Below are 14,950 nucleotides of genomic sequence, written 5' to 3'. Positions count from 1 at the left end.
TGAATGAGGGAAGTAGAAGGCCTTTCTAGAGTACAGGTGAGGGTGGTGTTGGGAGCAGGGAGACTTGGGACATTAGTGATAAGAATGTTGCACTGGTAAAGAGGGGGCTGTTCTTTCCATTACTGAAATCCAACCAACCACAATCATGTTTTTAACTTAGATGTTTAAATAAAGATATTAAAAAATGGTCTCTCTTTTCTACTTCCCCAATATTCTAATTATAAAATTATAAAAAATATAATAATAAATTGAATATAAAATTTAAACAAATATAATATAAATTATAAATGATATAGTTATAACTATATAACATATATGTATAATTATGTGAAATAATATAATTTTATTACGTAATAAAATGAAAATGAATCTTGAAGGTGATTCAAATAAGAATTAAAAATAATTTTCAAATAAAATAAATTTTAAAGAACTTGACATAGGGCCGGAGAGGTGGCACAGGGCGTAAGGTGTTTGACTTGCCAGCGCTAGCCTAGGACCGACTGCAGTTCCATCCCCTGGCATCCCATATGGTCCCACAAGCCACAAGCGATTTCTGAACGTATAGCCAAGAGTAACCCTTGAGCATCACTGGGTGTGGCCAAAAAACAAACAAAAAAGAACTTGACATAAAAATTTTTTGACATAAATAATTTTTAAAAAGAAATGAAGAACTTGTCTTCAATTGTGTTGGTGATAATCAAATAGGTTTGTAAATGAAAAAAAAATTAAAAATAAGCCTTAAAGGGAAACAAGATTTGCCTTTATAGCAGAAGAATAGTTTAACAAAGTTGACATGGGGGAAAGGCAAAGTAGATTTTGTAAACTGTGTGCAATTATTCTCAAGCCTTTTTTGCATCATCTAACAAATCCCCTTGCATGCCAGCCATCAGAGCTAACCAGTGATGTCTAGTGCTTTGGATTGGCCCTTTACTATTGTATAAGAGCTCTGTGAGGATTATTAGAATGAGTGCTTCTGTCATAATCACATCCTTCCCCTCTCTCTGGTAGAAATTAGATATTATAGCCTTTACTAATTACAGACTAGTGGCTCCTGTGCCCTCCCCAATAGTAAATTGCTTTGAGATAGCAGCTGGAAATTGAGGGTAGTAAAAAAAATCCAGAAGAGGCCCATCAAGATTTTCTTGCCCATAAAATGAAAGTAAACTATCTTATTTGTAAAATTCAATGTAAGGAAAAATTGGAAAGCAGCTCAATTTCATAGTAAAGAGAATTCTGCTCTCAAAACACCACATATCAGCTGCTGGGAAGACAAACATGCAATCAGGAAAATTACTCGAGGTGTTTATGTTTACTTTTAGTTTTCAAATTAAAGTTAGAGCATCATGTTCCCTTGGTTTGCTATTCATATTCTCTTTTTCTTTCTTGATTATTTTAAATGTAGCAGCTGAAAAACTTTCTTCAAGAGCAGAATGGCTTTCCCAAAATTGACTCTTTTCTTTCTTTCTCAAGGCTTCTAGGCCTTTAAGATATGGCCAGAAATCATAAGCACATCTAGTTTAAGTTCTTTATCCAGTAGATGTTTATTTCTGATTTTAGAACTGCATTGTTAGACGACTTGTTGAGTTCTGTCTTTATTTGTGACTTATACAGTCCTAATTATAGTTTGAAACTTTAAAAGTTTACCAGATAAACCCGTTTTCATCTCAATCAAGATCTTTTCATACAATATTTTAGAGGAATTCTGTTTCCCTTGAGTCTGGGTTCTTCAGTATTCAGTGCTATGTGATAGACACATCTGGGCAGTGGTCCTATTCAATTCTTTCTTATATTATTCATCTTCAATCCACTCTACACCAACATTCTTTAGTCTTTTTGGAAGATATAATATATCTGCTTTTTGTGCCAGGCTTTGACATCAAATAGTTGCGTAGCAGTTGATTGGTGGAAATGATTCTTATGGATTTTAAGTGTCCACAAAATAGAAAATAGCAAATTCTATTTTGGTTGCTTTTAGACGGCTAACTTAAGAGGCACAAGGTAAATCCTGGTGTTAAATTACAACACACCTTTGTACCTTTGGTGCTGAGTTAAAAAAAAAAAGGCAAAACCAAAATGAAACTATTCATTAGCTTCCCTACACTCTTTTTATTTTAATTTTAATTTTTTTATTTATTAATAACTTTATTGTGATACAATTAACTTTAGCATAATTTGTTTTAAAACTTATATAATCCACCAATTTTAAGTTATATAGCCCAGTGCTTTTTAGTAGAGTCATAGAGTAATGTAATTACTATCCTCTTCATTTCAGATTCCAAAGAAAAATCCTATATTCATTAGCCATTACTGTTTACTTCTGTTTTTTTATATAATTTTATTTTTTATTTTATTGCTTAAATATATGATAATGAGAAAAAATGTCATATTCCCTACACTCTTGATTTACAAGCTCAGATTCTCATTAGGTGGGAGTGGAGGAATTGGGGTGTGGGGGATCAGGGATGGGGGGGCGCATGCGCATGTCTGATCAAATGCCAACTTCCTCTTTAGATTTTGTTTTCCAGATGGGGAGTGATGGAAAGACCTGTTGAGAACATGAATTGCTCAAATGTGGGAAGAGGAGTGTGTGTGTGTGTGTGTGGGGGGGGGGCAGAGTTTTAAGCCAGTGGCTTCAGGATCAGAAAAAAGGACTTGAAAACTGGTGCTGGGGGTGGGGAGGTAAGGGTGGGGTGCGGGGGTGGGAACTGAGTAGGGTGGACTCACACTCCCTGAGAAGGGGCGTGGGTGGGAGTTGGAGTGTGGGCGTCATTGTGGGCGTAACCAGCTGCTGCCAGGTGTTCCAGAGTGTCTCCGGGGTCCATTGGAGGACAGACAGGAGGACATGGGTGACAAGTATGCGTCTCTGCAGAGGGCCCAGCTGCACCTGGATTTCATCCATGCCAACTCGTGAGTGTTTTCTATATATATAGAGAGAGATAGCAAAGGATGGCATCATGTAGAATTTTCTAGAACACTTAAACTTTTATCAGTTTGGGATCTGGGATTTATTGAAATATTTGAGTGGTATTTATTGACTGTAATAATGAGTCGTTTCAGATGGCAATCTCTCTCTCTCTCTCTCTCTCTCTCTCTCTCCTCCCTCATAATGTAGAATTTTTTCTAGAACACTTAACTTTATCAGTTTGATTTATTGAAATATTTGAGTTGTATTTCTTGACTCTAATAATAAGTTGTACCAGATGGCAATCTCTCTCTCTCTCTCTCTCTCTCTCTCATTCTCTCTCATATTGCAGAATTTTCTAGAATACTCAAACTTTATTAGTTTGGGATCTGTGATTTATTGAAATATTTGAGTTATATATATATATATATATATATATATATAAATATTCAAATGATAAGTATTTCCAGAAAGAACCTCTCTCTCTCTCTCTCTCTCTCTCTCTCTCTCTCTCAATGTAGAATTTTCTAGAATACTTAAACTTTATTAGTTTGGGATCTACAATTTATCAACATTTGAGCTGTATTTATTGACTTTAATAATAAGTCGTTCCAGAATGCAATCTATCTCTCTCTCTCATTTGTTTTTGTTTTGTTTGGGGGTCACACCCATGACGCTCAAGGTAACTCTTGACTGCACTCTCCTGAGAGCTCCAGGGATCTCTCCTGGCGATTCTCTGAGGATCATATATATGGGGTGCAGGGAATCGAACCCAGGTTGACTGCGATGCAAACATTTTACCTGCTGTGCTATGGCTCTGCCCACCCTAAGATCAGAAACTCACGGTCTAGTCTATTTCTAAGGCACTCTTGCTTCTTGGTCCAGTTCATTCCTGTCTTCTCACTTGGTGTGGCTTCCAAGACAGATTAAAGAGGCAGGTCTCGGAGGGTTTTTATAGGGATTTTACTGGCTCTGTGCTTTAAGTCAGTCTTGGTGGTGTTGAGACAATCATATATGTTGCTGGTGATTGATCTGGGGTTGGCCACATGCAAGGAAAACAACACCTTACCCTGTACTATCTTTCTGGCCATCCTACTTTTGATTTAAATGTACAAGATAATTTTGATTGAGATGACTTTTTGATTAAAAAAAAATTTGGTACTGCTTTTAAAATTTAGAGATTTGAAACTAGCTTGGGTCTACCTCCTCATTAAAGTATTTGACTTTTAAAATCCCAAAGAGATTTTTAAGTACATTTTTAAAAATAATCTAATAATTTTATACCATTTGTAAACATTCATAATCTACTATGAATAATGTAGTAAAAGAATTTAAAATGTATTTTAAAAGATACAGTTTAAATGATCAAGCTGTCTTATGCCCTAAAGCCTCTTCAGCCTCTGGGTCATTAGAGAGATGATCTATCTTTATGTATGAATGAGCAGATTTGTTTGTTCTTTCTTTGTATAAGTAGGTCTCTGTTGCTTCTGTTACCTGTTTACTAAGTCTAAAAAAAAATCACATACTGAATCTTCTCTTAATGCTATAAAGATTGCTTATTGAAATATTCATATCAGGAAATGAAAAGCAAGCATGGCACCATGAAGGCATACTAATGGCACCCACAGTTTGGTGTTAGAATGAGTGATATGTTTTAGTATGTTCTCTTACCCAGCACGAGGTTATAGAACAGAGTGACTGTAGGGAATCCACAAAGTTGTTTAGGTAATAGATTTCAGAGGTGAAATCATTCTGCAGATCTGAGGTACAAATAGGGAACTCTACTAAATCCTATAGATTTTACAGCCTTTTGTGGGAGCAAGGGATGTTTTATTTTACGGCAGACTGAAGATAGAATCCAAAGGCATCACATATACAAAACATATGCCTTACTATTGAGCTACATCCCAGGCACCCCTGGGCCAGATTCTCATAAAATTTTCAGAAGCAATTTGACCTTAACAATTAATAAAAATTCTGCCATGTGCTGAATGCTTATAAAGAAATTTTAAAAACATTTACATTTTCTCTACATGTAGAAAGTTCTTTAAAAAAAAAAAAACTCTTATCATTTACAGGCTATTTTCGACCACGTTGATCTTAGTTTTGTAATAAAATGAGCCTAACTTCGAATATTCAGATTCTTGACTATGCTGAGAAAGCTTTTTCTAGAATAATCTTTTAATTGATTTTATGTCTACAACTGGGGAACGTTTGTTTACAAGTATTTACAACCTGTTATACTTTTACAGAATTCATCCAGCTTTCCTTTTTTCTTTCTTTATTAGCACTACTCACAGTTTCCTTTTTGGAGCACTAGCTGAGTTGCTGGACAATGCAAGGTAAGGCTTATCTGTGAAGAAAGATTATGGGTCTAACTAAAATCTAGCTACATTTAAAATTAAAAATATAGTGCCGGGGCCGGGAAGGTGGCGCTAGAGATAAGGTGTCTGCCTTGTAAGCGCTACCAAGGAACGGACCGCGGTTCGATCCCCCGGCGTCCCATATGGTCCCCCCAAGCCAGGGGCGATTTCTGAGCACATAGCCAGGAGTAACCCCTGAGCGTCAAACGGGTGTGGCCCAAAAACCAAAAAAAAAAAAAAATAAAAAAAAAATAAAAATATAGTGCCAAATTTACCCCTTACCTGGAATGTTTTGTGGCTTGGTGTTCTAGAAAATCAAGAGAAGACAAAAAAAGTTAGAAGGAATTATTCATCTTCATATTGTATTTATGATCAAACTGAAGTACAAATTATATCTTTTTTAAAAGTGATATCTTTGTTTGAATAACCATGTATATGAATAATAGGCTTACATGTGAATATATAGTTATTACTTAATCTTTACAACAATGCATTGAAATCATAATTTCAAGTAGATTATATGTAACATATAAAATAACTATATATATTATATATGAAATTTTGCTATAATATGATATAATTATATATAATTTATATATCTAATATGTAATTTATTATATATAATTGCATCAGATTATAATGTAGTTCTACAGATGCGGAAATTAATTTATAGAGAGATTTCTTCAGTTATACTCAGTTAATATTTGACATCTATAATTTAAATTTGAGCTGTCTGGCTATAGAAGGACATTAACATAGCCCATTGTCTCTTTCATTGTTACTAATGTTTAAGGAAAATTTTTAGCAATTTAATAAATTCCACTTACACTTGAGTGTACATTTTTTTTAAAGCTCACTTGAGATAGAGGTTAATTTCTTTTTGTATTTATATGTCCCTATAACAGAGGACTTTATCAACTTTCTATGCAGAAATCAAATTCAGCAGAGAAATATTTGTGTGGAAAACACAGTGGTTTCTAGGTCAGAAATCTCAGGGAATCCAGGTTCCCTATTGTGGCTGATAACTATGATTCAGTTTTTTGCCTTTGTCCCATTTTATAATGGAATGATAATTTATGATCACTTACCAAGCCACTAAGAACTTCTTGCATAGTAATGCTCAATATTATATAAAAAGTCACTTGTTTCTTCTATAATACTTCTTCAATGAAGAACTAAAAGCATCACAGCTATCAAAGAAATAAAGAGATTCAAAAGAATAAAGCTGGTTGGTCAGGAGAGGTACAAACTCGACTTAAAAGGAACTAACAGAGATGGGGCCAAGAAAGTGATTCATGGCTCCTTTTGTACATCTATTTTCAGCAACTTGGCTTTTGTTACTCTGAAAGAAAGCATGTCTGTTTTGCCTACTGTCTTTTCTTCTCCAAAGTTATCTTATTATACAAAGGAGAATAGATGCAGATAGATACTAATGTAGAGGAAATCAAATAATGGGAGCATTTTAAATAGCAGAGGTGAATGGGAAAGATAGATTTTAGATTCAGGACTATAAGAAATGTGATCAATAAAGACTTCTTAGAGCAGCATTTATAATCTGACAGCCCCTAAGCAAGTCCAGTCTGGCTAATATTTGAGTTGTAGTGAAAGTTTACAGTGTGTTCATAAGAAAAAAGGAAATGGTTCTCAAGTTTAAAAAAAAAGCAGTACCAAATTTAAAAGAATCTGCATCTACTGATTTTTTTAAAAAAAAATGATCAGATGTAAATTTTTGCTTTATTGTTTTGGTTTATTTGTTTGTTTTGTTTTTGGGCCACACCTGGTGACACTCAGGAGCTACTCCTGGCTATGCACTCAGAAATCGCTCCTGGTTTCAGGGATCATATGGGATGCCAGGGGATCAAACTGAGGTTCGTCCTGGGTCAGCCACGTGCAAGACAAATGCCCTACCACTGTGCAATCGCTCTGGCCCCTGTGTTTAATGTTTTTTTTTTTTTTTTTTGAGACCATATCTGGTTGTGCATAGGACAATGCCCTACCTGCTATGCTAGATTGTGCTATTACTCTAGCCTAAGAATAGTAATAATCTAAGGCCACATTCCTCTGTAAATTCAGGTGTCAGAGAGTAGCAGGTTATCTCTGAGGTTCAACCTGTTTCTTCAGCCCTGTTTCTGTACTGTCTTTAGTTTGCTACTACTACTGAGATGCTTGTATCTGACATCATGAAGCTATTTAACCAATTTACTCAAGATGTAAAGTTGTATTGTCGTAGTGTTTTCATTGTGTCCCTGTGTACCTAAGACATGTTATAAAAAATTTTTTTTGGTTTGTTGGACACATCCAGCAGTGTTCAGGGGTTACTCTGGCTCAGCACTCAGGGATCACTTCTGGTAAGCTTAGGGGAACATAGGACATGCTAGAAATGGAACCGGGTTGGACACATACAAGGCAAGCACTCTCCACCATGCTATCTCTGAAGCCCAATTTTAACCTATTATATTCAAGATTTTGGTAAGTCCCTGTAGTTTATTAAAATTAAAACTTTCTGTTGTAATATAAATATAGAGAAATAAAACTGTAGAGTGAGGAGGGAAAATTCTGGTGGTAAAAGATTAGGGGTATCTTCCTAATATAATAGCTATTTAGAAAGAAATTACCTTGTCTAACATACAAGCTTGTTATGAAATGCCTTAAGTTGCTGTAAAAGTGAATGATTGTTCTGTTCCTTATTTCAGTAAAATTTCTGTATGAATAAAACTCTTCGAAAATGATTTCAATATAGTGAAGCTTATTTATTGCTGCTTTGTATAATGCAAAATTATATAATGGAAATAATGATACATCTGTGTCATGGGATTTTTCTAAAAGTGGAGAGAGGGCTCAAATACGTCATTCACAAGAATTGAGTCCTGAAAGGAAATAAAATGATATGCTTAATACCCCTTCAATAACAATATTGCAAACCACAGTGCCTAAAAGTATAAAAAATGTGAGTGACATATAGATAGAGACAGAGAGAGATGAAAAATGTGTGTCACAGAGGCAGACAGGGAATAGGGTAGGGGATATGGCAGGGGTGAGTGCAGGAGAAAAATGGGACATTGGTTGTGGGAAGTGTGGACTAGTGAAGAGTTGAGTATTGGACATTGTTTGACAGAACTCAATTATGAACAAATTTGAAACTCTAGCTCCACAGTGATTCAAATAAATAATTTGTTTATTAAAATATATCTTCTGGTATCTTGTTGATACATAGATTTAACAGCTTATCTAGAATTTCAGTGATAACTAGAATTTCATATGGTAAAGCTTAAATGAGGCAGTGGGGAAGAAAGACAGAGGGGGCTAACTTTGAAATGATGGTGGTTAGCCAGTCTAGTGTGCCTCTTAGATTTATATATAAAAAATAGTTTTAGGTTAGAACTGATGAAAAAGTTTAGAGAGATTCATCTCTCACACAGACTCCCACTATATGCTTTTATTTTGAGCTTCTTTTTGGAATCTCACCTTCCTTCAACATTCTTTCCATATTAGCTAAACTAAATCTTATAGTTTTCCTCCTTTTCATACTCTTCAGATTAAAACTAGAATCTCTTGATCTTCTTGCTAGAATCTGACTCTTCTTGCTCTTTTTTATGTAACTTTTTCCCTTGAAAATAATTTTAAAAGTATAGTTTAAAAATTCATTAGAAGGTATTTATAAAAATCATATCTGTGAGTTATAGACAATTGAGATAAAAAGAAAACTCACCAGTAATCTCATCACAAGAGTGGAAATCATGTGTAAAGGACCAAGTAGTGAGTGGTTTTATCTTTGAGGGTCATGTTTTCTCTGTTGAAACTGTTCAGTTTTGACACTGTAGAGTGAAGACAGTATAGGTACTATGAATAGACACAAGTATAGTCCAGTGAAAGTAAATAAACACTGCTGAGAAAGGTTGGGGAGATATAGCACATAGGTCAGGAGTACATGTTTGCATGAGCAAAAATATGGTTCCATCCTCAACATAGATGGTTCTTAACCAGCACTTTGTGGTTCCAGTGCTGCATGTACCTGAGCATTGTAAAGGTAGTACCAAGCACCACAGGCCTAACAGCACCCGTCTTTGAATTCTTTGATCCCAGTTTACCAAGTATTGCCAGGAGTGGTCTCTGGACCCTCAGTGTATTTATATGGAGGCCCCCAAATAATGAAATGAACAAACAACAACAAATTACTGAGAGGAGAAACTTGTTATATGTTACAATTTGTAAGCTTCTACCTTGGGAAAAATAACATTTTTATTTCTTTCCTTAAAGATATGTATGTCATATCATAAAAGTTCTTTAAAATGTGACAATTCAGTACATATTATCTAAAAATTGGTACTTCCGAGTTTTTTTTTTTTACTAAAATGTGTCATGAAAATCTTTTAATAAAATTTAGCTTATTGTCCAACTAATAAAAATTCATACATGAGGGGCCGGGAAGGTGGCACTAGAGATAAGGTGTCTACCTTGCAAGCGCTAGCATAGGACGGACCACGGTTCGATCCCCAGGCGTCCCATATGGTCCCCCCAAGCCAGGGGCGATTTCTGAGCGCATAGCCAGGAGTAACCCTGAGTGTCAAACGGGTGTGGCCCAAAAACCATAAAAAAAATCATACATGTTTTGATGAGCTTTTTGTGTAACTCCTATGGGTCACATCTGTTCTTGTAATTATATGAGTTTCAGTCGTAATAATCTCAAATTATAAGTTCTCACTGATTTTGATATATAAATGCACTGCAACTGTCTTAGTGACTGTGTTGAAAGCAATTTAAATAAATCACTCTGTTGTTTGCCACCTGACAATATACCTTACATAAACTATTCGGATTAGTGTAATTTATTCAAATACAATTTAATACTGAAGCAAATAATTTTTTTATTGTTTCTAGAGATGCAGGAGCTGCAAGAATTGATGTGTTCTCAGGTGAGCAAGTTTGCTTTCTTAGTTTTTTCCTCTTAATGGAAAAGCCTGTCGTTTATTTTTGCTTTTTATTTTACTTCATGAAATCAAGCCACTTTTCATAGATTTTTAATGCAATCTAAGTGCTTTGTGAGTACAGTAACCCTATGGAGAGCCAGGTTGAGCAAAGAACACTCCAAGGGTGAAATTGTTCACTTGTTGGAGGTCCCATTTGCAAAATTAGATCTTCCAAGATTTTGTGAAAGCAGCAGAGTGATTTGGAGTAGTCAATTTGTCTGTGATGAGAAAACAGTTTTACTTTTAAAAACATATTAACTTAATGGTTGTTCCTAATGATGTATACATCACTCCCAACGTACCACAGGTTTAAAATTCTTAAGTGGCTGTGCAATATGAATGTTTGAAAGCTATAAAATACGGACCAAATATGCTTTTTATGAACTTTATTTTTAGTCACCAAGAATTTATTGCAGCTAGTAGTTCATTTCATTAAGTATGATACAAATTAAGTTGAGTCCCATGATCCAGTTCTTCAGCTAATGATAAAGAAAAATGCCGGTGATATAAAAAAATGATCCCCTATCCCTCACACTATCAACTCTCCCATAAATGCTAACTATTGATCATAGATAAGAGGATATAGTCCAAGAAGTCAATCACTATCTGTCTTTTAAAAGAAATTTAAGTTCACTTTGTTTTCAATTTCTTTAAGATCCCATGCTAGGTGGATAATTATGATTCATAAAGGAGTATTTGAAGAATTAAATAACCAATAAGCCACTCTTAACTTTCTTTTTATCTATCTTCCAAAATAAAGGAGTTGGCATTAATTACTGATAAAATCTTTAGCTAGAGAATCAGTTTAGTGTGATACAGTAAATGAACATGATTAAATCTAAGAATCAAACATTCACCCACTCAGTGGAGTCAAGATATTACCCTCAGAACTGGCTTCTCTGGGAGCAGTTTTATGCCTGTTTACAGAAAGTCTGCTTCTAAAAGACATGCACAATTCAAACTGAGCAGCCCCAAATTACCAGGCAAATGAATGATTTATTTCTCAGTAGAAAAGTGTAAAGGCTTTACACTTTACTGTTGATGCTTTCATATAAAAAGAAAGAAAATTGTGAAGAAGTGGAATCCCCTTACATATCCATTAAATAGAGAAAAGAAAAAAGGAGCAAACATCATCTCTTGCTTTGAAGAAATTCAAAAATATGAGAAAACACAGAAAAAAAGGTTTTATTTTAAAAAACAAGAATATGAAATATTTAGGTCATTTTTTTTCAGGCAATAGCTAGAATAAAAGAATATTACTGGGGCCCGGAGAGATAGCACAGTGGCGTTTGCCTTGCAAGCAGCCGATCCAGGACCAAAGGTGGTTGGTTCAAATCCCGGTGTCCCATATGGTCCCCCGTGCCTGCCAGGAGCTATTTCTGAGCAGAGAGCCAGGAATCACCCCTGAGCAACGCCGGGTGTGGCCCAAAAACCAAAAAAAAAAAAAAAAAGAATATTACTGTCTTAATAATTATGTGAGAAAAGAATTTAGGTAGACTAATTTAAGGATGAATTCATTTATATATAACAATTATGTATTATGATTGAGCTAAGTAATTACTGAGAGTGCTAGGGACAAAATTTTGATTGAAATTCAAGCTAAACATGGGGTTTTTGTTTGTTTTTTGCTTTTTGAGGTTACTACTGGTTATGTGCTCAAAAATCACTTCTGGCTCAGGGGACATATGGGATCTAACCCAGGTTCATCCTGGGCAGCCGCATGCAAAGCAAACACCCTACCATTGTGCTATTTTCAATAGCCAGAATCTGAAAGCATCTTAAGTTTCCAAGAATGATGAGTGGATAAAGAATATGGTAGTTATATACAGTAGGTTTCTACTAAGCTATGAGAAAAGATGAACTCTTGCTACAACTTGGATGTAATCAAAGGGTGATGGTAAATTAAATAAATCACAAAATAAATAAACTCCCACTCATAAAGAAAGTATAAAGAAAGCAGAAGAATAGACAGTTCATTGGGTGAGAATGCTTAGAATCTAGCAAAAAACTAGGATCCCAAGGGTGTTGTTGTTGCTTATCTGAAAAGCTCCAATGAATGATACAGGCACTTTGGTGATGGGTGTGGTACAGAACATTGTGCACCTGAAACATAGAAGTTTACATTCTTGTATGTCTTGCATGTTTAAGGAGCATGTAGGAACATGTATTTTAATAGGGAGATAGACTTTAAATAAATGAATAAGTTAATGATATATCTGACAATGTAAAGTACTAAAAAATTAAGTTGGATAGGAGAACATAGAAAATATCGAAAACCATAATATTTTTTATGGCATTACCAGGGACATTTACTTAATTTAGTGAGATGCCATAAGAGATTTGAGGGATATGAGAGAATTAGTTATGTAGATACTTGAAGAAATAACACTGAGGGAATAATGACTGGGCTAGACAGACTAGAGTTAACTATTAGAGAAGTATAGATGAACATTCTAAATAGTGTATTAATTTTTATGTAAAGTAGGCATTTGGAGAATTTTGAGACATATCATTTTAAATATTAAGATGTAATTGAAAAAACTAAATTAAAAAAACTATTTCAGCAAGGACAATAGAAAGTCTAAAGATGTGTGAGAAAAGAGAAACAGTAGACTGATACTGAAAAATGATCAATTTGAAAGAGAAAAATGGTTTTAGAAATGGAGAAGGAAGAATAGATTTAAGCTTCATTTCATTTAGGGCATGTGAAGTATTGACTACTTGAAAAGAATTATTTGGAATTATGATATATAATAAGTGCAATCAGGATTTTGGATTTTGTGGCAGCAGGGCATTGTCTATTTACCCATTTTTTTTAAGCTTTTGGCATTTGTCACATAAAAATGAATCTGCATCTTGATTTGAAGGAGTCATATGTCTTTTTTCATGATATGTATTTCTCAAAAGCCACATTGAGGGGTTTTCATTTTTTTTAATTTTTTTGATTTATTATTTTGTTAATTTTAAAATTTATTTATGACGTGAATATTTTGGCATTTTTTTTGTCTTTTTGTTGTTGTTTTTTATTATTATTTTTTATAATTTTTATTTTGGTCGTAGTGGTTTACATATTGTTGACAATAATATTACAGGTTCACATTTACATAAAATCAGGGGGGTCCCCATCATCGATTTGTCCTCCCTACACCTTCGTGTTCGTCCTACCTCCCATATCCTCCTCCCTCTCCCCCGGGGTTGCGAGAAATTGTGGTCCCCTCTGTACCTAGCTTACTACTTAGTAGTCTTGGTCTTGGTAGGGGTTTTCATTTTTATGACCTTCTTTAGTCAAGGAAAAAACTGAGAATAATTTCCTACATGTGAGAAGGTATGTTCTGTAACACAATTTGAGGCAAGCAAATCAGGATCAGGTAGAAAGAACTAGAATTGTTAAATGGGAGGATACAAAGAATCTATAGACATTAAGTGAATCAGAAAAGGGAAATTGTAAACATCTGCCCATTGACCATAATTATAGTTATGAATTTCATACTTTTAGGTATTATAAAAATCTTTGTGGTTTATATGAACAAAATTTTAATTTTTTTAAATATGAATTATAAGCAACCAGTAAACACAGGGGTTCACTTAATAGATATACTAAATGAATAAATACAAAGTTAGCAACTTAATGGTTGCTTGGAGAAGAATTAAGGGAGAGCATGGAAGGACCTGAGAGACAAAAGAGAAGCATATAGAATTAGAGATATGTTCACTTGTTTGAAAAATTCACTATTTTGATTGTTTTATAGGTATGTACATAAGGTAAATTTACGAGGTTCAATATTTGAAACATTAGAGAAAGAGAGAGAGACAGTGTCAGCATGCTAAAACTCATAAACCTAAATAATGAAATTGTTTTCAGAGCCAGACTACATACTGAGTTAAAATTAAATTTTAAGAAGGCTATTAATAATTATGCTTATAATTATCAAATTGATTTCAAATAGGTTTAGCTCTTTTCAAAAATCAAATATATCTCCAAAATACAGAAGCTCACACAAATTGTTCTTATTGGGATTAACTATTTAAAACGGATCCCCTGAAGGATGTTTATTCAGAATGGCTTACATTGATTTTAGAAGCTTTGATAGAAGGGCAGAAAGGTTGATGAGTTTGATAGAGGGATGCTGGGATTACATTTTCATCTTTGGTTCCTTTTTTAAGGAGGAAATGCATCTTCCAGAGATGACATGTCTTGCTATAAATGTAATTTACCAATGTATATATGTTTTATATTTATTTTAAAGCCCTTTTAGTTGCATAAGTGTTTTTTCTTTGCAGTTTTTTTTTTTTTATGAAGCTATGGCCAAGACGCCTTTCTGTGCTCCGTCACCATGCCATAACTCTGTCACTCTGTGGCTGCATTTGAGGAAGACGAATAATTATGTGAGCAGCATGCCTTTCTGATGAACAAATTAAGCCCAATATTTATTAGTAATAACTGCTTTCTTTTACAGTGGATAATGAAAAACTGCAGGGTGGATTCATGCTGTGTTTCCTGGATGATGGATGTGGTATGAGCCCTGGTAAGTTAATTATCTAGGTAACTAACTGGCTGTTAGAGAAAATAGTCTAAAAAATCCATAAAGTAATATAAATAAATTGAGTTCTAGATGCCCAAACAGGTATGGCATTATTATGGGAATCAAACCCCCAAAATTAACAGATTGTTGAACTTTTTTATTGAAATATCCTGACAGTAAATTCACTGTAACTAT

General features: G+C 34.4%; 1 protein-coding gene across 1 annotated transcript in view; it reads left to right on the top strand.

Annotated features, from left to right (window-relative positions):
• Positions 1–2,842: 2,842 nt before the first annotated feature.
• MORC1 (MORC family CW-type zinc finger 1) overlaps positions 2,843–14,950 on the top strand; it is a 176,424-nt gene continuing 164,316 nt past the window's right edge. The window contains exons 1-4 of the mRNA XM_049785605.1: positions 2,843–2,907; positions 5,191–5,244; positions 10,144–10,178; positions 14,690–14,758. Of these exons, the coding sequence (XP_049641562.1) occupies positions 2,843–2,907; positions 5,191–5,244; positions 10,144–10,178; positions 14,690–14,758 (223 nt within the window). The remainder of the gene's footprint in view (positions 2,908–5,190; positions 5,245–10,143; positions 10,179–14,689; positions 14,759–14,950) is intronic.

Source organism: Suncus etruscus, chromosome 13 (genome assembly GCF_024139225.1).
Source record: "Suncus etruscus isolate mSunEtr1 chromosome 13, mSunEtr1.pri.cur, whole genome shotgun sequence".
Classification (NCBI taxonomy): Eukaryota; Metazoa; Chordata; class Mammalia; order Eulipotyphla; family Soricidae; genus Suncus; species Suncus etruscus.
The sequence above is the reverse complement of the archived record's forward strand: the minus strand, read 5'-3'. Positions and strand labels throughout refer to the sequence as shown.